Here is a 22,443-nt window from a genome sequence, read left to right on the forward strand (position 1 = left end):
GAACGGGTCTATGGCCAGTAAATGAAAACGAAGAAATGAAAACAAAACGAATATTTTGCCCGTATCAAACAAGGCATCTTCAGCGTAGATAAAAAAAAAACAACAAAAACCTGAACCTAAAAATAAACTCAGTTACTTTTGTGAGGTGGTTTCACGAAAATAGCTCCAAATTGTAATTTTTAAGCAATTGTATATTCTATTTTTAGGTGAGTCTATTTTAGTTTTATGTAAATTTTTAGTTTTAGTTTATTTATTTTGTTTTTTTTTATCTACGCTGAAGACGCCTTGCTTGATACCGTACGGGTGAAATATTCATTTTTATTTTTATTTCTTCGTTTTCATTTACTGGCCATAGACCCGTTTGTCGTATTTATATTTTTTCTATCATGGCTGGCCAGTTTGGCTTTATATCTTTTATTTGGAAGTGGCCTTACCGCTTTGCTGTCAGGTCTCGCATAATAGTCTTTGTTTTATTCTTTTTGATGTGTATAATCACGAATATATGTTGTTTAATCTATACAAAGGGGAGTATATAAGAAAGACAAATTTTGATGTTATATTACTGTACTATCATCAGAAGTACTTATACTGATAAAACTTTGAATAACTAAACATTCAGAAGTGGTAAGAAAAAAGCAACTAAAAAATTTAATGTTCTTATTTGAAAAAAAAAACAGAAGATGGCCAAAAAATGTTGGTGAGTTGAGAAAAACGAATTGAAATCGAGTCAATAAAACAAATCAGGGTGGAGGCATTATAGAAAAACAAGAAATCTGATTAAAAGGTATATGTAAATTTAACAAATTGTAGGTTTTCTTTGGGCCTTGGCCCCATCCTCACCTGTGCAGTCTCTAGGAATCAGTTTCTAAGCAAACTTATAGCCTACCCTATGCAGATCCAAGCCTTTTCCAAACTTAAGGCAAATATTTAGTAGGTATCCTCTTCTGAAGGAAAACTTCTAAACAAACAGAAGTAATACCATTAAATTTTCTATTTATGCTATTTCCAAAGATCATAGTCATTTTTTGACAATGCACCCCATCCCCTCTATTGTCTCAGATATAGCCCTAGGAATATACAAAAAACTAAAATAAAACATTAAACCAATGCAATTCTTAATGTATCATATACACAAAGTTTATATTAATCATATTCTCATTTTCACATCCACTTTTTTAAATACTACCACCACTACCAACAACTCACTGCAGCACAAGCCGCGCAAGGCCAACACAACTGCGTAGCCTCCTCCTCTACCCCAGTTTACTCAAAGCATCCCTCTTTAAACTCTCCAAGGAAATTCACATATCTCTTAAATTTTTCCCTGCGACATCCTCTCAGCCCGTTCTAGGACGACTTACTTTTCGTTTGACACTAGACGGCTGGCTGACGAGGACGATCATTGACAGTCTGTCATCATTCGTCCGCAGAACGTGTCCTAGACATTTTAACTGTTCTCTCATTTATAGCCCAAAAAAGTAGGATTGAAACGCAATTTTCGTACACCTGCTCCGTTTTTTTCATATAACCCACGCTTCAGAGTCATGCTTGACCAATATCATTATTGTAACTTCCGTAATCTAATTTTGGTTCGCAGACTTATCTTTTTATTCTTCTAAACTTTTTTCAACTGTGAAAAACACTGATTCTTTCAATTAATATTCATATCCACAATTTATCACTTGGACGAAACTGAATTTCGTCAGGGTCGTGATCGCAGAAACTCATGTTATTAAACAATAATATCATAAAAAACGTAACATAAATTCAAAACGTAACAAAAATCAAACGTTTTTAGGACCACAACATAAAAAGTAACTTTTTATTTAAAAACATGATAAAAACGTTACGAACTTAATCTCTCTTGCAACCCTGCTATTTAAATGCAGAGTGCCTTAGTGAGAAAAAGTAATTAATACACTGAGCTCACTTTGCTCTTTACTTAAGTATGGTGATGAGGCATTTGTTAAATTTAAATCTTTATGTTTGAAAGGAATGGATTTAAAATGACAAAAAGATACTGAAGAGAATGATGTACGTCCCGCTGAAAATATAAGAGAAAATGTTGATTAATAGTTCTAAAGCAAAAATAAAAACCTTAAATATAACTACAACTACTACTACTACTACTACTAACAACTACTAACAACTGACTGCAGCATGAGGCCGCTTGAGGCGGCCAACACGGCTACATACCCTCCTTATCTGTCCCGTTCCATTCAAAGCCTCCATTTTTACACCCACCCACGATTTTTAAATATAAGAAAAATAAACTTATCAGTGGCAAAGGCGAGCCTTATCTAGACGCATCTTTATGTGATTTCCTGTCCTTTTTTCTAAGATTTATAGATCTATAAATCTTATTTATAGATTTACTGTGGCTATCTATATTCTATTAAAAGTAAAGATGGCACTTGAATTCACTTCTTCTGCACTAGTTTCTTTAATATTTAATTTAGAATCAGACATATAAAACAAAGTATTGATAAATAGCTTAATAAAAATGTCTGTTACAGGTCACTTTAGACAGTTACAGAGCAACCAGTCTCAAGGATCGCCTCGTAAGAACTCTTTGCATTAATAGTGGCTATATAAATAATGGCTAAGCTAGTTCTAACCTAAGCCTAATTGGGATTGCGTAGCCTAAGATCAATCTCTCCTAAGGTGTGTAGGTTTTCTTCCAGTGAGCAAGAGGGGTTGGGACGCAATTTTCTTGGCATCATGTATTATTGGTAAGTATTTGGTAAAATTCTACTTTTGGCTATTTTGGAAAGGGGTTAGGTTACGAAAATGAAACTTCTAGGGATGGGTCGACAGGCTAAAGTAGCCTTTATCCCAGGAAGGTATTTTGAAGTAGCCTACCTACCTCTACTCCTCTCTCTGCAGGGTCTTGACTTGTGATGACCTTTAAAAATCTGTGCATTATAAAAGTGAAACCTTGCAAAATAGGCTAGATCTTCTGCTTAAATGAAGTTCAACAAAAACATTTTTTAGCTTCACAACTCTGCTGAATCCTTATTTACAAGGTTTTAAAGATATACAAATACATTCCCTATTTTTTGAAAAAAAAAATATATGGCTTAAAATTCTACTCATATAACAGGAATTGCATTTGTTTGTAGATTTTGTTTGTAGATGCAAATTTGTTGGTAGATTTTGTCTGGAAATAGCAGTGCTTCTACTCTCCCCAATTTTTTGGGGATTTCCCCAGCAATCTGTCTTCTCAAAAAAAGATTGGTTCCCCAAAAATTTGCTTTTGTCCAAGGTTGCCACCCCTAGTGATTTATCACTAGTGACAATCCACCCCTAGTAACTATCACTTTCACTTAACTTAACATATTTATCCACTACTTTCCAAAGTTTTTGTCTGACTGATTTACTACTCATCAAAAACCAGATGTAGATCATTGAATTACTGACCTTTCTTCCTATGCTAGTAAAAGCATAATGTTTATAAGACTATATCATTTCATCAAAGATTCTCTTGTGACTTGTGGTAAAGAATTTCATTTGAACATGTTTAGCCTCAGTGTAATTCTGAGCATCAATGCAAAGAGAGTTATTTATTATAAGATTTGTTGTAGAAACTTGAAAAAGGGCTCATTTGATTGGGAATCCAAAGGGCTAGTGCCCTTTTTAATAGTCAAAAGTGATAGGAGGGCAACTAACCCCCTCTCACGCTCACCTTTTCCCCAAACATATCCAATCAAAATTTTTAGATATCCATTTTGTTCAAAGTCGTTAAAAGTTTGAGGATGATGACCCCCTCAGACCCCTTGGGGCAAGGGTTGTAGGTTATGCAAGGGGGGCATATAAGGTTTTTATAGAAAGCATTGTTTTAGAAACTTCAAAAAAGGGCTCATTCAATTGGAAATTAGAAGGGCTTGTGCCCTTTTTAATAGTCAAAAGTGATTTGAGGATAACTTACACCCCTTTCACGCCCACCATTTTCCAAAACACATCCAATCAAAATTTTGAGATAGCCATTTTGTTCAAAGTAGTTAAAAGTTTTCGAAATTAGGTTTTTGAGGATGATAACCCCCTCAGAGCCCTTGGGGCAAGGGTTGTAAGTTATGCCAGCAGATAAGGTTGTTATAGAAAGCATTGTTTTAGAAACTTCAAAAAAGGGCTCATTCAATTGGAAATTAGAAGGGCTTGTGCCCTTTTTAATAGTCAAAAGTGATTTGAGGATAACTTACACCCCTCTCACACCCACCATTTTCCTAAACATATCCAATCAAAATTTTGAGATAGCCATTTTGTTCAAAGTAGTTAAAAGTTTTAGAAATTAGGTTTTTGAGGATGATAACCCCCTCAGAGCCCTTGGGGCAAGGGTTGTAAGTTATGCCAGCAGATAAGGTTGTTATAGAAAGCATTGTTTTAGAAACTTCAAAAAAGGGCTCATTCAATTGGAAATTAGAAGGGCTTGTGCCCTTTTTAATAGTCAAAAGTGATTTGAGGATAACTTACACCCCTCTCACACCCACCATTTCCCCAAACACATGCAATCAAAATTTTGAGATATCCATTTTGTTCAAAGTAGTTGAAAGGTCTGGAAATTACGTCTTTGAGGATGACAACCCCCCTCATAGCCCTCAGAGCAAGGGTTGTAAGTTATGCCCTGGGGTATATAAGGTTTTTATAGAAAGTATTGTTGTAGAAACTTCAAAAAGGGCTTATTTGATTGGAAATTGAAAGGGCTAAAAAGTAAGTAAGTAAGTATGATGGCACTAGACCCTTAAGGTCCAAACCAGGAGTGCTGATATCAGTGTCTTGGCCCTTCAGCCAGGAAGTGCAATGGGGGGCTGGAGGCCAGCCATCCTGTGCTTTCGCACACCCTTCCTGCCTACCTTCCCCAGATATCTCCAGGTACCTATTTAGAGCTGGGTCGACTCTGGCTAAACTTACAGAATCACACCACTGACCCGTGTCCCAAACCAAATAACTGGCCACGCCAGGGATCAAACCCATGCCCCTTTGACAAAGAATTCTTAACCTTTGAAAGGGCTAGTGCCCTTTTTAATAGTCATTTCCCAAAACACATCCAATCAAAATTTTGAGATAGCAATTCTGTTCAACATAGTTGAAAGCTCTGGAAATTAGGTCTTATAGGATGACACCCCCCCCCCCTCAGCCCCCAGGGCAAGGGTTGTAAGTTATGCCCTGCGGGCATAACTTATCTCAAAATTTTGAGATAGCGATTTTGTTTAACATAGTTGAAAGTTCTGGAAATTAGGTCTTTGAGGATGACAACCCCCTCACATCCCTCAGGGCAAGGGTTATAATTTATGCCCTGGGGGCATATAAGGTGTTTATAGAAAGTATTGTCGTAGAAACTCAAAAAGGACTCATTTAATTGGAAATTTAAAGGGCTAGTTCCCCATTTTAATTGTAGAATGTGATTGGAAGGCCTTTTTTTTTTTTTTTTTTTTTTTTTTTTTTTTTTTTTTTTTTTTTTTTTTTTTTTTTTTTTTTTAGACTAAAGCACTTCGTATTGAAGGAGTTGTCGTAGGAACTTCGAAAAGGGCTCATTCAATCGAAAATAGAAGGGGGTGATGCCATTTATTAATAGTCGAAAGTAATTGGAGGGCAACTAATCCCCCTCCCACGCCCACCCTCCCATTTGCCCATTATGTTTAAAAACTAAATGTTGCCTTAAGATTAAATCAAAATGTACTATGTTATTGCTAATTTCCAACAAGGCATTTCAGCAGTATCCCAAGAACGACTGAGGATATTATGTTCAAACTTTAGGGGCTGCTTCTGCTCTTAAAATTTAACCAAATCAAAATAGCGTAAGTGTATCCAAGCTATCAAAGAAAGTAAATAGATTTTTGTGCAAATGGTATCAAGTTTTCTATTTCAGGTCAACTAGAGGAGGTATGAAATTAAGTTCAACACTACTTTTTGTGTCCAGATGTTTAAAAGGTTGCATGTTGTTAGAAATAGCTGAAAATCTTTCTCCAGTATACAAATAGCAGGCCAAACTATAAGGTCTTAAAAAACGAAAATATCTAAAGTATTATTTTCTTTTTCCCTAAAAAGATTATGTCAACACAAAACGAACAGAAATTAATTAAAAAAAACTTTTTGCACAAAATAAGTTTTTCAAAGAAAAGTAAAGAACTTCATTAAGCCAAAAATGAGCAAAAATAGAATCTAATAATCTACCAAGCATGAAATACCACAAATCAGCATCGATAAATAATTGAAACCCAAAACGAACATAAATTAACATGAGTAGGGCTCAAAACCCCTATGCCTTCCCTAGGCCAGAACATAATTTGCACTTTACTGAAAAAATATAAATGTTTTCACTTTTACGACTTTAATAAATCAAATAATATTAACATTTTGATTACTAAATATCAGTTTATGTATATTAAACTGGCAGTTCACATCCATTTGTATTTTAAATCTGCCTGTATTTCAAGTGTGTTTAGTAATTATGCACCCAGATTCCTAACTGAGTATTATAATAACAAAAGGGTAGTATAGGCCTAAATATAATTTACCCACCATTGCTATTACAACCCCCCCCCCTGCAGTAAGGTCTGACACCTCTTTAATTCATGGCTTGTATACCATATTTTTGCTTTTGGAAAAGGGTCTAACTAGCTAAAGTATAGAACAGGGAAATAATTTCAACTTCCACTTCTTCCTGTGTGTAGGGTCTGAAAAGCTCTTGAACAGTAGGTCCAGGGTCTACAAACTTCAACTTTGGCTTAACATTGAGCTTAAATACTACAAACTGTGTGCCAAAATAAACAGTTCAGAAAAAACTGACTATGTATTAGCTGTTTTTTTTTTCCAAAATTACTACAGATGCAGAAATCACCTGCATTATAAGAATATAGTAAAAAAATACTGTTCCAGGTCTTAATTTGGGGATCTATTCAATCCTTAGAGTTTCATTCGTTTAATACAGCAGCTCTTGGAGTTAGGAAAAATCTCCTAAACTGCAATTTTGCCAAGATTATCATCCACAGTAGAGGTGTAACGTTATCATCTTGAGACCTGTTTTAAAATGCAGACCCATTGCTGTTGCACACAACTTTCAGAGTTAATGTGAATCTACCAGTCAGGGATTTTATCCTTTTTCCAATTTGTGCTTGGTATTTCAGAAGTTCTGATGAAAATTTGCATTTAAATCATGAACATTTTACATTTATGCCTCACCTCTGTCACTTTGAACACAAAATTTCCCACTGTAAGAATCGTTTGTGGATTTGTTGATGTAAGGATACCAAGAAGTAGCTTGTCAAAATTTCCCTCCAGCCAAATAACCTTAATTTGAGATAGCTCATGGCACCTTAGGACAAAATGACCCAATTCATCCTTTTTCACATTGCAGAGCAGGCAATTTTTCTGTACTTCAATATTCCCCCTAAATTTCCAAAAGTTGCTTCCCTTACTGGTGGTCAGTTTGCTATCAACTGGATCCTTATCCTTATAATTTTAACCAGAAAAATCAACTTAAAATTAACTTCAATTCTATGTGTTACTAAATTCACAGTCTGCTTGCATATAATAAGGTTCAGTGTAGTTTCCACAAGTATAACTTTGACTGCATATAAAAATTTTATGGTGAGTGTTATAAAATTTTGCAAAAGTGGGCATTTTTAAAAGTCAATACAGAATTTGCATTTTATGTAAAATTTGCATCTGGTAAGAGAGAACAAAGCACAATTATGAAGTCCCTAGATCTGCCATTGACATGAACATATAATTATGTACAGATTAGCTGAAAATAGTCTAGTTTGCATAACAATTGACATATGCTTGGCTAATCATAGTGCCAGTTTCATATTTGCTTCGCATAAACTCTCTGACTTTTTTTTAACTCAGTGCCGAGTACTCAGACATTTATGCTAAAATGCCAATAATTATCTTTAGTGCAAATCCTTTAGGTAACATCATTAGTGCTAAGCATATCACTTTAATAAAAAAAATCTGGCAATTATTCCCTCTTCAATCAGGTAGAACTTTGAGGTAATTGTTGTCCATCTCCTTGCTTGTCTGATCAGAAGAAGAATCTTGATGACAAACAAGAGTTTCTAAGAGTCACTGATGTGGTTTTGTAGAAAAATATATTTCATTTTCCATTAATAGAAGTAAGCTCTCGGGTATTTTCAGAACTACTTTCATTAGATTGGTGATGGTCGAATTTGTTGGATCACCTCTTTTAAAATATTCTAAATTTTCTTGCCACAGGAGAATTGCATATACATTAAGTCTATAGGTTTGTATCTGACATTTCCAAATTTCTAGATAATTGCCACAAACCGTTTGTTAAGCTGTTCTCAAGGGGAGAATCAGCTGGGCAATTTACATCAGGAACACCAAAGTGTGATGGAACATGCATTGTCCTGCTGATCATCCTTTGAGAACAGTTCTGGCAGTCAACTTAGACTACCAGCAAAACATATTGGATGATAGAAAAAAGTAACATGTAATCATTGGTGAGGAAAAATATGCCCTCCCCCCCCCCCCAAAAAAAAAGAAGACAAAGTTCAGAGACGCCTTTCGATCTCTCTCACTCTCTTTCCTTCTTCTCCATATTAGTTTACTAAGTTACCCTTAGTTACTGGTATTCACCAGTATACTGAGATGAGTTACATGACTTAAGTTTTCAACTAATAATTCAAAGTCATTTATGTTAATTTTTTATTTTCTCTTTTTTCAGAACGTTCTCGTGGTCCTGGCTCATCAGTAAGTACTGTCTTAAATTTCAATTTTTTTGTGATTTTGATCACATTAAATTTTGTCCATTAATTATCCCTACATTACGTACTCTTTCTTGTTCAAAATTACCGGGCCACCAATGAAGTTGTCAGAAACCAGCAGCAGTGTTAAGACTTTTGCCTCCCCCTCCCCTAAATTCCAAAAAAAAAAATTTGGTGTTTTCATAGATACATGATTTTTGTTGGTTGTTTCATGAAAGACATTTGAAAAAATAACAAAATAACACCACCTTAGATTTTAAACATTATTTTAGCCCCCCTCTTCCACTGTGAATTGACACCAGCTGAAACCAGTTTGTTCTTTTGATTTGTTTTATGTTATGTATTCTACCATAATTTTGCAATTTTCAGCCACCCACAAAAATCGATTTTATCTAATTTACTCATTTTAATCGTTTTTTTTGTGTGTGTTTGTGTATTTACAACTTCTTCATGCAAAATATGCAAATTACAATTATTTGAAAAGATTTATAATTAAACTAGTACATTTTTTGGTAATCTAGCAAGTGGGTGATACACTGAAAAACCTGATCGATATTGTTACCATATTTATTAATTATTCAGACATTTTGTTGGTAGTTACATCTGTTTATCCACTGTGGTAATTTGGATAGAAAACATGATGTATGGCATTGAAAAATTGATTGGACAGAGAGAGGAAGAGACAGAGAAAGTGATAGGGTGAATATGTAAGAATTTATGAAGACAGTATAAACCATGCCTGTAGAATCATGCTTGCAGTTGTAAACTAAGAAAGAGCAAATCTTTGTCCATAGTAACCAAAAATGGAGAAAATAATATAGATGTTTTGGGGAAAACTGCTTAGAGTTATATCATTTACTGGTCTAGATAAAGTGCCAGATGTAGTGCTGCAAAGTGTCACAGGCTTTAATATCTGCCTTATGAGTATAACTAGAAAGTTGAAATGGTTTTGATTACAATTCAAAGGGGATTGGTATATTTAAAGGACACTGCTCACCCAGATTTATGGGTTTTTTGCGTAAATCGACTTGTAGTGGAATTGCTGGTAAATCTTGCTTTAATTTCATTGATTATAATATGCGGTATGTTTTCTTATGCCAATCACATATCTCCTTATTCTGGGAACTTAGCCCGTTTGGTTTTAAAACATCCTGTATGAAGTTTTGAGCCATTAAGAAGAAGAAAAGGTTAAATTTAACCTGATTGGCTTGCTTATGGGAAATTTTGAGCCAATAAGAAGAAGGAAAAGTTAAACTTTACCCGATTGGCTTTTTTATGGAAAATTTTGAGCCAGTAAGAAGAAGGAAAAGTTTAACTTAACCTGATTGGCTTTCTTATGGGAAATTTTTAGCCAGTAAGGTGAAGGAAAAGTTAAATTTTAAACTGTTTGACTTTCTTATTGGAAATTTTGAGCCAGTAAAAAGCAACAAAGTGTTTTGAGTCATAAAATTTTTTTACAAGCTTTCTATCTGTATCTCTTTTAAAAGGCATACGTTTATTAAAACCTTATTACAATATGTGATCCCTTAAAATTTTTATATATAAAATTAAAACGTATAAGGGTAAAATTTTGTGAGTACGAGTATGGCTAGAAAGTTAAAATGGTTTTGGTTGCAATTTGAGGGGGGCTTGCTATATGTAAGGAATACTGTAATCTGCTCAGTCATACTAATAAACTTTAAAAAAAATGAATTTAAACACTAATTAAAAGTCCAAATATATCTTGTGGAAACAATGTCTGTTTTTCTGCATTGGTATTATTTAGGAAAGAGAGATCACTTTCTAAGATTGTTCTTCCCATGGAGAGAAACGTTTTGCCCCAAAACTCAGTTGTTTCCTTGTCTGATTGGTCAACAGTTTAAGAAGTACGTACAGAAATACAACATTGGAAGCTGCTTTACTGTGACAGCACTGAAAATACCTTGAGAAAAAGCCATTAAGTTTTTTTTTTTAGCTAAACCTAAACCAGTCACTTGGTTCATAATTTTTCATGGGGAAAGATGAGAAGGTGTGTGCCTTTTTTGGAGAATTTATTTTATTTAGTCTTCTTACTCTTGACATAGTTTATTTTGTAATTTACACGAATTGTCTGTTAAAGTTTTTGAATTTACAATAAAAAAGCTACTCTGATATTAAAGCAGTAAAATTTTGTTTTTTAGCTGTCGCTAAAAAGATATTTATATAAAAGTTGACCGATTTTAAAGTTTCCTTATTTTCCTGAACCAGCTCGCGTAGAAGTTAGAATCAAGGCAATTAACAAAAGTCAGTCCCTAATACCCCCCTTGTATCCCTGGCCATGGAGCCTTTCGAGGGGAACAAGGATATTGTATTTCCATTCTGTATTTATTGGTGGATAAACTCTGAACTCTGAATTAAGGATGTGTCCAAGAAATCAGTTATCATTAATAATTGACAAATAGATTATAGTCAGTTTTTTTGTTATTTTTGTTCCAAGACAGTGATTTACAGACAATTGTTAGCAAATTTAATTGCTATAATGGTTTGAATGTAATTATTGAATGTAGTTTCCATACTTAATCAATTGACAAAAATAAGCACTTAAACAAGGCATTGACCTTACTCACTTATTCAATAACCTAGGATAAAACAGAAAATGTAAATGTAAGCCATCGTAAAGCTTCAAGCAAAACACCTCAAATCTAATGAAATATTCCCAAGTGATCACCTCCCAACACAGCTCCTCAGATGAATACACACACTTGTCTAAATGGGTTTCGGCGCATTAAGTTCCTTACCCAGGCTAAGTGGAGCGCCTACCATAAGCTCTTTATGGTATCTCTGTGCTCGGTGCCACTTGGGAATAAATGCCAGTTAGTGAAATCATCAGAAGATATATTCATGCCACATGAGATCATAACTATCCATGTTCAAATCTAGCAAACAACTGACGCTAATTACTAAACTAAAACCATCCAACATTTCACAAGCTGGAAATTTAACCCTCCCCTCCCCCGCGCTTTTTGTTACCCCGTTTATTTGCACTTTCAGTTTTGGTACCTGAAACTTCTATTTGAACATGATGAGAGGAATTTTCGATTCCTCTCATCATGGAAAGTGAACATGATTCCAAGAATCGGTTCAACATATCCTAATATTCAACCCCATCCAAATAAAAGCTTACCATAAGGTGCAAAATAAATTATTTTATTGGTTTCTGGAAGCAATTATCAAAAAAGAAAATTTACATTGAAATATACTTCAGTATTTCTAACTTTTAGCGTATTTACCTAAAAGTTCATTATACTGAAAACAAATTTCTTAAGTTGCCAATTTATTTTATTCACAGAAAAACCTCTTAAGACCAATTTATGGCTCTGAATTTGACATTTATTATTAAAATCCGTATATTTACTGCAAATTCTTGAAGCGGTACTGCATGAAGTATTTTAGGAGTTTGACATTTTTTCACATGCCTTTTCTTTCATACCTTATTTTCTGGCACACTTGTTTTCATATCGTTTTAATTTTAGAAAGCTGCCAATGAAAATCCTTTTGGATCAATGCCACATGGCCATCCACAGTTCACTCCCCAGAAAGTTACTGCAAAGTCATTGGCTGTAAGTAAAGCAAGTTTTGACGCATTGTTAATTTTCTCCAAATTACTAGTCTATATCATGATTTCGAACAAAATTTAATGGTGCAACTTATTTAAGAGCTTTTACTTTATGTTCAGGTGTTCAGCTCTTACGAGGATTCCTGATTGCCGAGGAACGGTAATAAGGGTCCTACATTTTCGGGTGCTAACGGTGCCTCTTGAAAATGGTGTACTTATTTCACATCTACGTCTAATTTAACATATCTGTTTTTCAAATTTGTGTGAACAATCTCATCTAAATGAAACTCTCTTAAGTATTAATTGTCTGTCGGTCCAGGCCACAGTTTATATAATTAGCAGTAAGTTTACCGCAGATGATTTCTGGCTCTTCATTCTCGGTGCAAACAAAAAGCTCCTCCCACTTATTTGTGCACTTATGGATTAGTGTGTTTGCGTCAATCAATGAGAAATGGTTAGAAAGTGCATTTATCGTAATTGCGAAAGCAGAAAAAAACTTGGTGAGCCTGCCAAGTGGTTTGCAACTGTCCCATCTCACAGGTATGACTTAATTTATATACAAATTATGACAATCTATTATTTATATACAGTGGACTCAACTGATTGGCCTATGTAGGATTTTATAAAAAAGGGGGGGGGGGCGGGGGTTGATGAATTTTCTGAACATAAGGAATTTTTTCTTCTTCTAATAACTGGTGGAATAGGTGTGATGGTTTCAGGGGTGAATCCATGATTTTTTAGGGGGGGGGCGCAAAATAGGTTGATCCTATAAACTTACGTTAGGAGCAAGCTTAATTAATGCAAACGTGCGTTAATTAGGTAAATTACACAACTTTAGGGGGGTAACCCGCGCCCCCCTCTGGATCCGCAACTGGATGGTTTATCATTTTTTTTCACGTCGTGATATTTATTTTCTCAGATTGTAGTTCCTGTGATACTTGAAAAGTCTAGTTACCTGTTTTGGCGGAGAGCAGAAATAAGACTAGTTTCGTTTTCAATCAATGTTTACGTATGAAATGGGCAGACCTTTCCTGAACTTTAAACGATAAACACCTCTGTTTGAAAATCTTTGCACCATGGGAATTTAGATAGCGATAAGGGTTCCTGATTGAGACCAATTTTAGGACTTGGGTTCTAACGACTTCGAAACCTACTTGTAATTCCTATAAACATCTGAACTAATTTTATATATATGTATATATATACATATATATATATATATATATATATATATATATATATATATATATATATATATATATATATATATATATATATATATATATATATATATATATATATATATATATATATATATGCATATTTATATCGGCGCGTACAAACAGCTCCTCTCATTTGATCTGCCATCAGCGGTCCAATTACCCTGGAACACGTATTTTGGCAGAAACTTTCTCAAAATGCCTTTGAAACCAACCTGAGACTTCGAAACCTATTTTTAATTTCTAAAAACATCTAATAATAACATTGCCCTACTAATTACCGATTTTCATGTATGTATTGTAATAAATTAATTTAAAATTAGTTTCTTCAAAATTAGTGTTCCAACGTTGAAGCCAAGTTTCGCGTTCAAGAGAGATCTAACTTGTCTACCCGTGAAAAGATCTAATGTCGCTTATGTTTATAGGTTCTCTGGAGCACATGCACCTCGGTCCGGGTTTTTATAATGGGTGAGATAGGGAAAGATCATACTGCTAATTATATAAACTGTGGTCCAGGCATAGACGTATGGTGGCTACCCTTTAATTCCTCCGTTCCAGGAACGTTCAAATTACGTAGACTACTTCATTTCTTTGCGCATCTTTGCATGCCTGTTTAAACAGTAGTTTTCCTTGGAATATTGGGTTTATAAAACTCTTGAGGCCTCAGACTATCTGAGAAACTTCTTTGCTTGGGTATGAGAAGTATAGCAGGCTGGTATAAATACTAATAGTGAATTAGACCCTTAAAGTGAGTTTAAAGAATGTTTCAGGGCTGCATCTAACCCTTTAACAAGCCAGGACTGACTATATAATAAGGAGAAATAGCCATCTAAATTGTTAAAAAGATTGAAAGAATGAATAAAGTAATTTCAAAATCCCCTGGGGAGAAATTGCTTCAACTTTCAGAGTATACCTAGCCTCTGAGGTATTCTTAATCTAGTGATATTATGTTCAATAGATACTTATTATTATAAGTATTGCAAATATCCTCCTAGTCTCCTACCTTGGGTCAGTAATTCCAGAGTAACCACAAATATGAAGCTATATATCATCTGGCCGCTGTTACTGAAAGGCAAATTAAATAAAATTAATTAATTTTAAAAACAAAAATTAAAATTAAAAGTTCGCTCGATTCGAACCATGATTTTTACGTGTTATTTTCTTAAAGTGTAATTTGTTTTGTAATGTCTAATTTAAGTGTAATTTAGATGCTGTCTGTAAAGTGTAATTCATCTGTGTTTTAGTTAATTCGCTAGAAGATCTTCCTTTTTCTTGTTGCGTATATTGCCTTGTATTTCATTATGTTTCTTTATTAGCTTTCCTCTTTTTTCTTCATTTATTATTACTCCGTTTGTGATTTTTGTTACATACTTCCAAATAACTCTAATGAATAGTTTATCGACATAAGGTTTAAAAATCACAAGTTTGTCATATCAAACAGTTCGTGGTAATGAACTGTAAGTAAGGAGCGACCCGGCTCAATAGTAACCGAAACTCTAAATAACGGAATTTTGATACCAATAGATACATCAAAATAATCATATTTTTATTTTGATTTCAAATATATAAGTTTAATCAAGTTTAGTCTTATCCATCAAAAGTTACGCGCCGGAGAAAATTTGCCTTATTTTCAAAAAAAGGGGGGGTAAACCCCCTAAATGTCATAGAACTTTAATGAAAATCACACCATCAGATTCAGCGTATCAGAGAACCTTACTGTAGACGTTTCAAGCTCCTATCTGCAAAAATGTGGAATTTTGTATTTTTCGCCAGAAGAAAGATCATGGATGTATTTGTTTTTTTCCCCAGGGGTGATCATATCGAATCAGTGGTCCTAGAATATAGCGGGGAGGCTCATTCGAACGGAAATTAAAAGTTTTAGTGCCCTTTTTAAGTGACCAAATGGAGGGCAATTAAGCCCCCTTCCACGCTCATTATTTTCCCAAAGTCATCCGATCAAAATTTTGAGAGAGCCATTTTGTTCAGCATGGTCGAAAATTACAATAACTGTGTCTTTGAGGATGACTTAATCCCCCCACAGTCCCCGGGGGAAGGTTTGCAAGTTATGAACTTTGCCCAATGTTCAGATATAATATTTGTTATTGGGAAATATACAACAGTTTTCAAGGGGGATCTTTTTGGTCGTTGGGGGGGGGGGGGGTGTTACGTGGGAGGATCTTTCCACGTAGGAATTTTTATGGGGGAGGGGACATTGCTATGAAGGGGGCGCCGGAATTCCCAGCATTATTTTAAAAAAGATCAGAAATTAAATCATAAAAAAAAATTCAACTGAAAGTAAGTAGCAACATCAAAATTTAAAACGAACAGAAATTAATACGTATATGATTGGGTTCGCCCCCTACTTATTACCTCCCTTTTTACGCTAAAGTTTTTATGTCCTTTCATCAGAGCTATTTATTTTCTAGTTATCGGCCTTTGTGATTAAGGGGTCATTCTTAAAGAACTGGAATAAAATTTGAATTTAGCGTAAAGAGCGAGGTACTATAACCCCCTAATACACGTAATAAAAATATATGAATATAAAAGTTCGTTACGTAAGCTAATTTGTAAGTTACGTCAGAACAAAATTTTGAGAAAGCCATTTAGCAAAAAAAAATTAATATGCAAATTTTGTTTTGATTATTCATGTACGATGATCCAAAATAAAAGCTGCATTAACTCAAAAACGTTCAGAAATAAATAAAAAAAAACAAGTTTTTTTTTAACTGAAAGTAAGGAGCAACATTAAAACTTAAAACGAGCAGAAATTATTCCTTATATGAAAGGTTCTGCCCCCTCCTCAACCCTTCGCTCTTTACGCTAGTTTTTTATTGTTTTAAAAACAAAGTTGTGAGATAGAGTCAAACTTTAGCGTAAAGAGCAAGGGGTTGAGGAGGCGGCAGCCCCTTCCATATACGGAATAATTTCTGTTCGTTTTAAGTTTTAATGTCGCTCCTTACTTTCAGTTAAAAAAAACTTTTTTTTTATTTAATAACTGAAAGAGAACATAGAAAACCTGGGTAACATGCAGATATGACTAACTTCCGACCTTGATTTAATCATAACTGTTTTTTTCCAAAGAACTCTGGTGTGACGTCAACTTTAAAGCCACCAAAACCTCCCGAGAAACCTCTTCAGCCGTATATGAGATACAGTCGCAAAGTATGGGAAGAAGTGAAAGCAAAACAATCTGGTCTCAAACTATGGGAAATTGGTAAAGTCATTGGACAAATGTGGCGTGAATTGAGCGACGCTGAAAAGCAGGAATTTTTTGATGATTATGAAAATGAAAAGGTAATCGTTTTAAATTTCTTTTTATTCGCTTGGTTTGTGTTTTTTTTTTTGCAATATCAGCGAGTAAATTTTCTAATGTACTTACTTATCCTGTCAGAAGGTCCTTAAAAAAAAAAAAAAAAAAGGTTTTCCTAATTTGAAAACTGCTCAACTTGCTGAATGGAAAGTGAAAATAGCACACAAATTTTCAGTACTTTGTACACTGAATATTTTTACGACTTCATCTAGTATTTTTATGATACATCTTACTATGATACATAATTTATAAGATTAAAATCTAGCATTACTATTAATATTGTAATTATGAATGTCTAGAAGGTAGAGCTATTACATTTTGAAAATAATTGAATTGATTTCGATAGTTTTCAGTTTAAAGCATGAACTAAAGTTAAAGTTTTGGTAAAGTTTTAAACATTTTTTTGGTACCATAATATGCATATTCAGCTTGTGCCAAAAATTGTATGATATTCTGCTTGAGACTAAAAGTATACAGCACCTTTACTGTAGGATTCGACTTTCTATATGAAATATTGCCAATTGCAATTTATAAATAAATATTGCAAATATTGCAATTTATTACATTAACTATGTACATGTACATCATTCGTGCATAACCAGAAATAAAAATATTAACCTACATTAGATACAACTAAAGTTGAACTAGTTTTTTTTAACAAATTTGTCGGCACCATGATGTGCATGTAGCTTGTGTCAAAAACAAAGGATATTCTCCTTGAGACTAAAAATATGCAGCACCTTAACTGAAGGAGTTAGTGCTGCCTTTCTATTGTTTCTTTTAAAATTTCATTATTTCATTTTGTTGCAATGAAGTATTGTCTAATTGAAGTTTTTATTTAATAAACTATAATAAGTCAAGACTCTATTATACAGCAAGTGTGAAATTAGACCTCTTACAGTACCAACAGTATCAAAATACAAATCCTATTCATATCTGAAAAGCGCGAAGACTTTTCTTTTGGTTGTTTTAAATTAACGAATTTTTTAGGCAAATTAGTGAATTGGCTTTGCTTATTAGACAAATTTCTCTAAATTTTTCAAGATAGACATTAAATTATTTAAATTAGACTACAAATAAATATGACCTGACTTCCCCTGTAAAAAAAAAGTTTGATATTCTGCTTGAGACTAAAAATATACAGCACCTTTACTGAAGGATTCGACTTTCTATTTTTTTTTTTTTTTTTTTTTTTTTTTTTTTTTTTTTTATCCCCTGACTTCAGAATAAGCAAAGCCAATTAGTAAAATTTGACTTCGTCTTTTATCTGTGAAAATATAAACATAACCATTTTAGGCTGTTTCATGACATATGTTTTTAGCTCATTTTTTTTGTAGATTCTTTACCTGTCTTTCTTTTTTTTTAAATTTAGCTTTTTAGATTTTTAAAAAACTCCTTAAATACATGTGAAGGTCTTATTAATTAAAATTGTATTTGTTTTGTTTCATAATTTTTAAAGATGTATATTTTTGACTGAGTTTCCAATATACCCATTCAAGCAGACAGATTTCATTTTTACTTGACTTGGTAATTTTACGGTTTTGTTCCATGGTGAAAAATTTTAAGTTTTTTTTTTTTTTTTTTTTTTTTTTTTTTTTTTTTTTAGTAAGTGGAAATTTAGCGATTTTTAAGTTTTTTTGTAAATGGAAATGCAGTAGTATCTTAAAAATCATTTTTTTTTGTGGTCTCGTGTGGTTTGCGTTCTAATTTCCATAATTTTTTTTAGATTTTCCTTATACTAGAAGTTTTTAATAGTTTCTTTTTGTGCACCCTAAGCCACTTCGTTTAATAGTTTTTTCTTGACAAAACTTGAGAACAAACAAAAATATTTTTTTGAAACCTAATGAACAAAATCTGAAGGAGAAAATACCCAGGAAAAATCTATTCAAACCATAACTTCTTGCCATTTTTGAACATTTCCGGTCATCCTATCATCGACATCGAAAGCCTATTAAAATAACAGTTCCTGTCATGTTGTCACAACTGAAAAACTGTGCACATAAAAAGTAGTTAGTAGTTACAGTATGTAGCGTTATTCTTTCAGTCGTTTTAACTTTTATCAAAGCTATGGATCTGGGTTTTGAGTAAGAAATAACAGTGGAAGATGTTTTACATTATATCCTATGGATGCATAATATCACCGATTGACCAATAACTGTAAAATGAATTAGAAATAGCTGAATATGTATTTTTTTCAAATATTGTCAATGTAAATGGTTAGTAATTATAAATGACATGCGTCTATATTTTATAACATTTTATTTATTTATTTGTTTAGGCTTAAAAATGAATAGTATATTATTATACTATATGTGTATATAATACGCTGTATACTATATAAATATATCCCAGCAAATGGAAGGTCAGGAAAGAAATTATAAATAAATTCAATAGAGCTGTGACCAATCCTAAATTTAAGAATCCTTCAACAGATTTTGTTTTCAGTAATTTGTCAAATCTGAAAGCAGCAGAAAGGGAGGGGTAGTTTGACATTCAAAAGATTGAGCAAATAAAAGCTGTATTATGCGTAATCTTTTCTATATCTTAAAAAGACTAATTTTGACCTTTTTTCCGTTGACCTTTCTGGGCTGACCAGACATCGAATGCGTTAGATTTTGAAGGAAAATGCCACTATCGGCAACGCTGGCTCCACTAGAGCTTTGACAAGCCACGGTGCTTTGTAGTTTCTATCAGGTAAAATTTGCCACCCTCTTCTGTCACAAGTCAGTTTCACTTCCAATATTGTATGTGCGTTTTGATTATTTTTACAGTTTAAAATTTGGTTTCAGGCGGAATATGCCGAGGCTATGAAGGCGTACCAAAATTCGCCAGCCTACCAAGCTTGGCTTATCGCCAAAAATAAGAAAGGTATTGCTATGAATTAGGTGATGAGCATGCTTTTGTCATTTGCTTTTCATTCTATCTTCAAATTTATCAAAGGCCTTGGATTTTTTTTTTATTTTTACTTTTATGATCAGTGTTTTGGCTGCGCTTTAAATTACAATGTGTAATTTGAGTTGTCTTTGATCGTTGTTATTAACTCCTTTGGCCTTTGACTGGTGTTTTTGCTTTTCTGGTTTTCAGAAAGATAGAAAGAGGGTACGGTGAAAAAATAGTGCGAATCAAGACATTCTTGAAGATTTAGGAGGGGAGAACATAGCAAAATTTGTCTTTTTTCAATGAAAATACCTCTAAAAATGTATTTTTTAAAATCTTATTGGGGGGGGGGGGATATATATCTAGGGGGCATATTTACGTTTTATTATCATTCTTTTTCAATTACCATCTAGAAAAGGATTTTATCGATGTGTTTTGCTCTAACTATTGTACTAAGGGAGAGAGAGTTGTTGGGGTTTTCCCTAAATAATTTCTGAAACCACACTGGGTTAAGCATTACAAAATTTTCTTTAAATTTAGTCGCTTTTTCACCTTTAATTGAGAAAGGGCTCCTTTTAGCTAGTTTTTGTTTTTAAGATTTATCTCAAAGAGGATTTTTAACTTGCAAAAATAGAAACTGGCGCTAGGTTCAAGAAAAAAATTACTAGGGCCTTCTAGCATTTGGTGTTTCTTAGCATATTTTTCAAGCTTCGTAATTGTGTTTTTTTATAAACTGAGATCAGGCAATTTTTTCTGCTCTGATTTTGCCAGTTGAACATATTACATAAATAGGTACTTGTATGGTATAGCCCTATCACCCAAGTTGTTCATTCACTGATGCATTATAGAACCAGTTTTTTTCATTAGTTTCTTTCAGCTGAGCGTGATACAAGACAAAGAGAAGTGACAGAATAGATGGAAAATATATACTTTGGGCTATATATTTGCACAGTTGGGGGGGGGGGGTAAATTATTTGGACAGTTTGAAGTTAGAAAACCATTCTTACTTCATAATATGCAGAATAATTGTAGCTAATACACTAGGCATGAAGACCCGCTATACTTTACCCTCCCCCCCCTATTGTGCAAATATTTAGCCCAAATTTGTTTTTAAAGTATTATATTTCATCTTACTTAGGTATATTTCATTATAATTGAGCGTCAGAGAAACAAATTAGAAGAACATTAGGTAGGGGCTATATCATACAAGTACCCATAAATATTGCCTTGTTATTACACTGAAGGCATGCCAAACGCTAGATGGTATGAATTTTTTTTATTGTTGATACTAGTGCCAGTTTCCTTTCTTATAAGTTACTTATGCTCTTTCACTTGTCTCTTTATATTGTCCTGTGAACTTTTATCTTCTTTTTTATTCTAATTTTTCACTGAGCACAGGTGAATGGAGGTCTCAACCGAAATATTTGCATTGTTCTCTCTTTTTTTTCACTGGCTATCGTTTTCCTCGCTTTTCCTCTTCGTTACGCTTTCTTGTTTTTGGTTTTCCGCTTATCAAAGTACCAAAGACCCCCTTAGACTATTGAACTAGAAATAAAAACGGATATAATATGTGATTTCGTCTCTTTTTCCCTTGATGTCGTTAAATTATGGGGTTGGAAAACAAAGCTCTCTTTTTAATATTCAAGTGAAAATTTTATGAATAAATATTTCCTGCTAAAAAGTATTAAAGTGACTAGATATATGCAACAGGCAAATTAGCCAAATAAAAGCATGGTATTTCCGGTTTAGATTCGATATAGAGTAATAGATTTTTACTTTAAATAATCGTAGCGTGATTCGTATTCTATCAAAATTCAAAGATCGTATCTAGTGTACACTTGACATTTTTAAAATGTACAACTTTCGTATATAAGATGTCGCTATCTACTTTTCTATTGTCCAAAAGTTGGTATCATGAGTGAATTATCTGCTGGCATCAGCTAAAAATTGCTAAAACACCAAATTGCCAAAATTTGCGGAAATTTAAAATGGTTTCGCAAAGAAATGCTAATAAAAAATTGCGTAAAGTAATATACCTTAGGGTGAATTGCTGGATCAGCCCATCTTCTCTTTTTGGCGATTTTTTGGCTCTTTTTGGCTCTTTTTGGCTCTTTTTGGCGAAAATCATTTTAAATGATTTTTACTAGATTTTGGGTACTTTGTGCTATTTTTAGGGGTATGTCACAAATCAATCATATATGATTGCATTCCTCAATTTTTTTTTTTTTTAAGAAATTTGTCCTTTTTTGAACTGATATTTTACCATCACCAAAGGAGTAAACCTTGAAATTATTTTGTTAATTTGGATCATAAAATGTAAGCGCAGCTGGAATACTGGAACGTTGAATGAACGTGTGTTTGTATCTTTTGGTTTGGCAACGCTGGCACCCAAATTTAGTTTTCATTAGCAGTTGCAGTTAGACTTGGTATTTTTTGTCAAAATTAGGGTGTATAACTGAGAATTATTGAATCTTAAGTTTCACTAATGGTTCCGATTTCAAAATTTATTTCAAGTTTTGTACTAGACTTGGAAAGCTTTGACAATTTAGTGACAGTAAGTTTATATATTTTTGGGATGTGTCAGTTAAAGGAAAACAAGTGAAGCAGTTCAAATTCGAATTTTGCCTTAAACCTGAGTTGTTCGGATATAAATTGGGTTATTATTTGTTAATTGCAGCTGCTAATTTATTCTTACCTTTAAATAAAAATACTGAAAGTGCACTGCATATAAATGTG

At 33.4% G+C, this 22,443-nt stretch overlaps 2 protein-coding genes across 3 annotated transcripts in view; both read left to right on the forward strand.

The window, feature by feature from the left end:
• The window catches only part of LOC148939167 (lachesin-like), a 336,515-nt gene that overhangs the window by 61,060 nt on the left and 253,012 nt on the right, over nt 1-22,443 (forward strand). The window lies entirely within an intron of this gene.
• Nucleotides 2,420-22,443, forward strand: part of Bap111 (Brahma associated protein 111kD) — a 77,020-nt gene continuing 56,996 nt past the window's right edge. The window contains exons 1-5 of one of the 2 annotated variants that reach the window (XM_089107161.1): nt 2,420-2,561; nt 8,687-8,712; nt 12,218-12,304; nt 16,602-16,814; nt 19,620-19,698. In XM_089107161.1, the coding sequence (XP_088963287.1) occupies nt 2,504-2,561; nt 8,687-8,712; nt 12,218-12,304; nt 16,602-16,814; nt 19,620-19,698 (463 nt within the window). In that variant the 5' untranslated portion in view covers nt 2,420-2,503. The remainder of the gene's footprint in view (nt 2,562-8,686; nt 8,713-12,217; nt 12,305-16,601; nt 16,815-19,619; nt 19,699-22,443) is intronic. The other variant, XM_089107162.1, reaches the window with a different exon arrangement.

The sequence above is a fragment of the Artemia sp. Qi Xiang Cuo genome, chromosome 21 (genome assembly GCF_049724085.1).
Source record: "Artemia sp. Qi Xiang Cuo chromosome 21, ASM4972408v1, whole genome shotgun sequence".
Taxonomy (NCBI): domain Eukaryota; kingdom Metazoa; phylum Arthropoda; class Branchiopoda; order Anostraca; family Artemiidae; genus Artemia; species Artemia sp. Qi Xiang Cuo.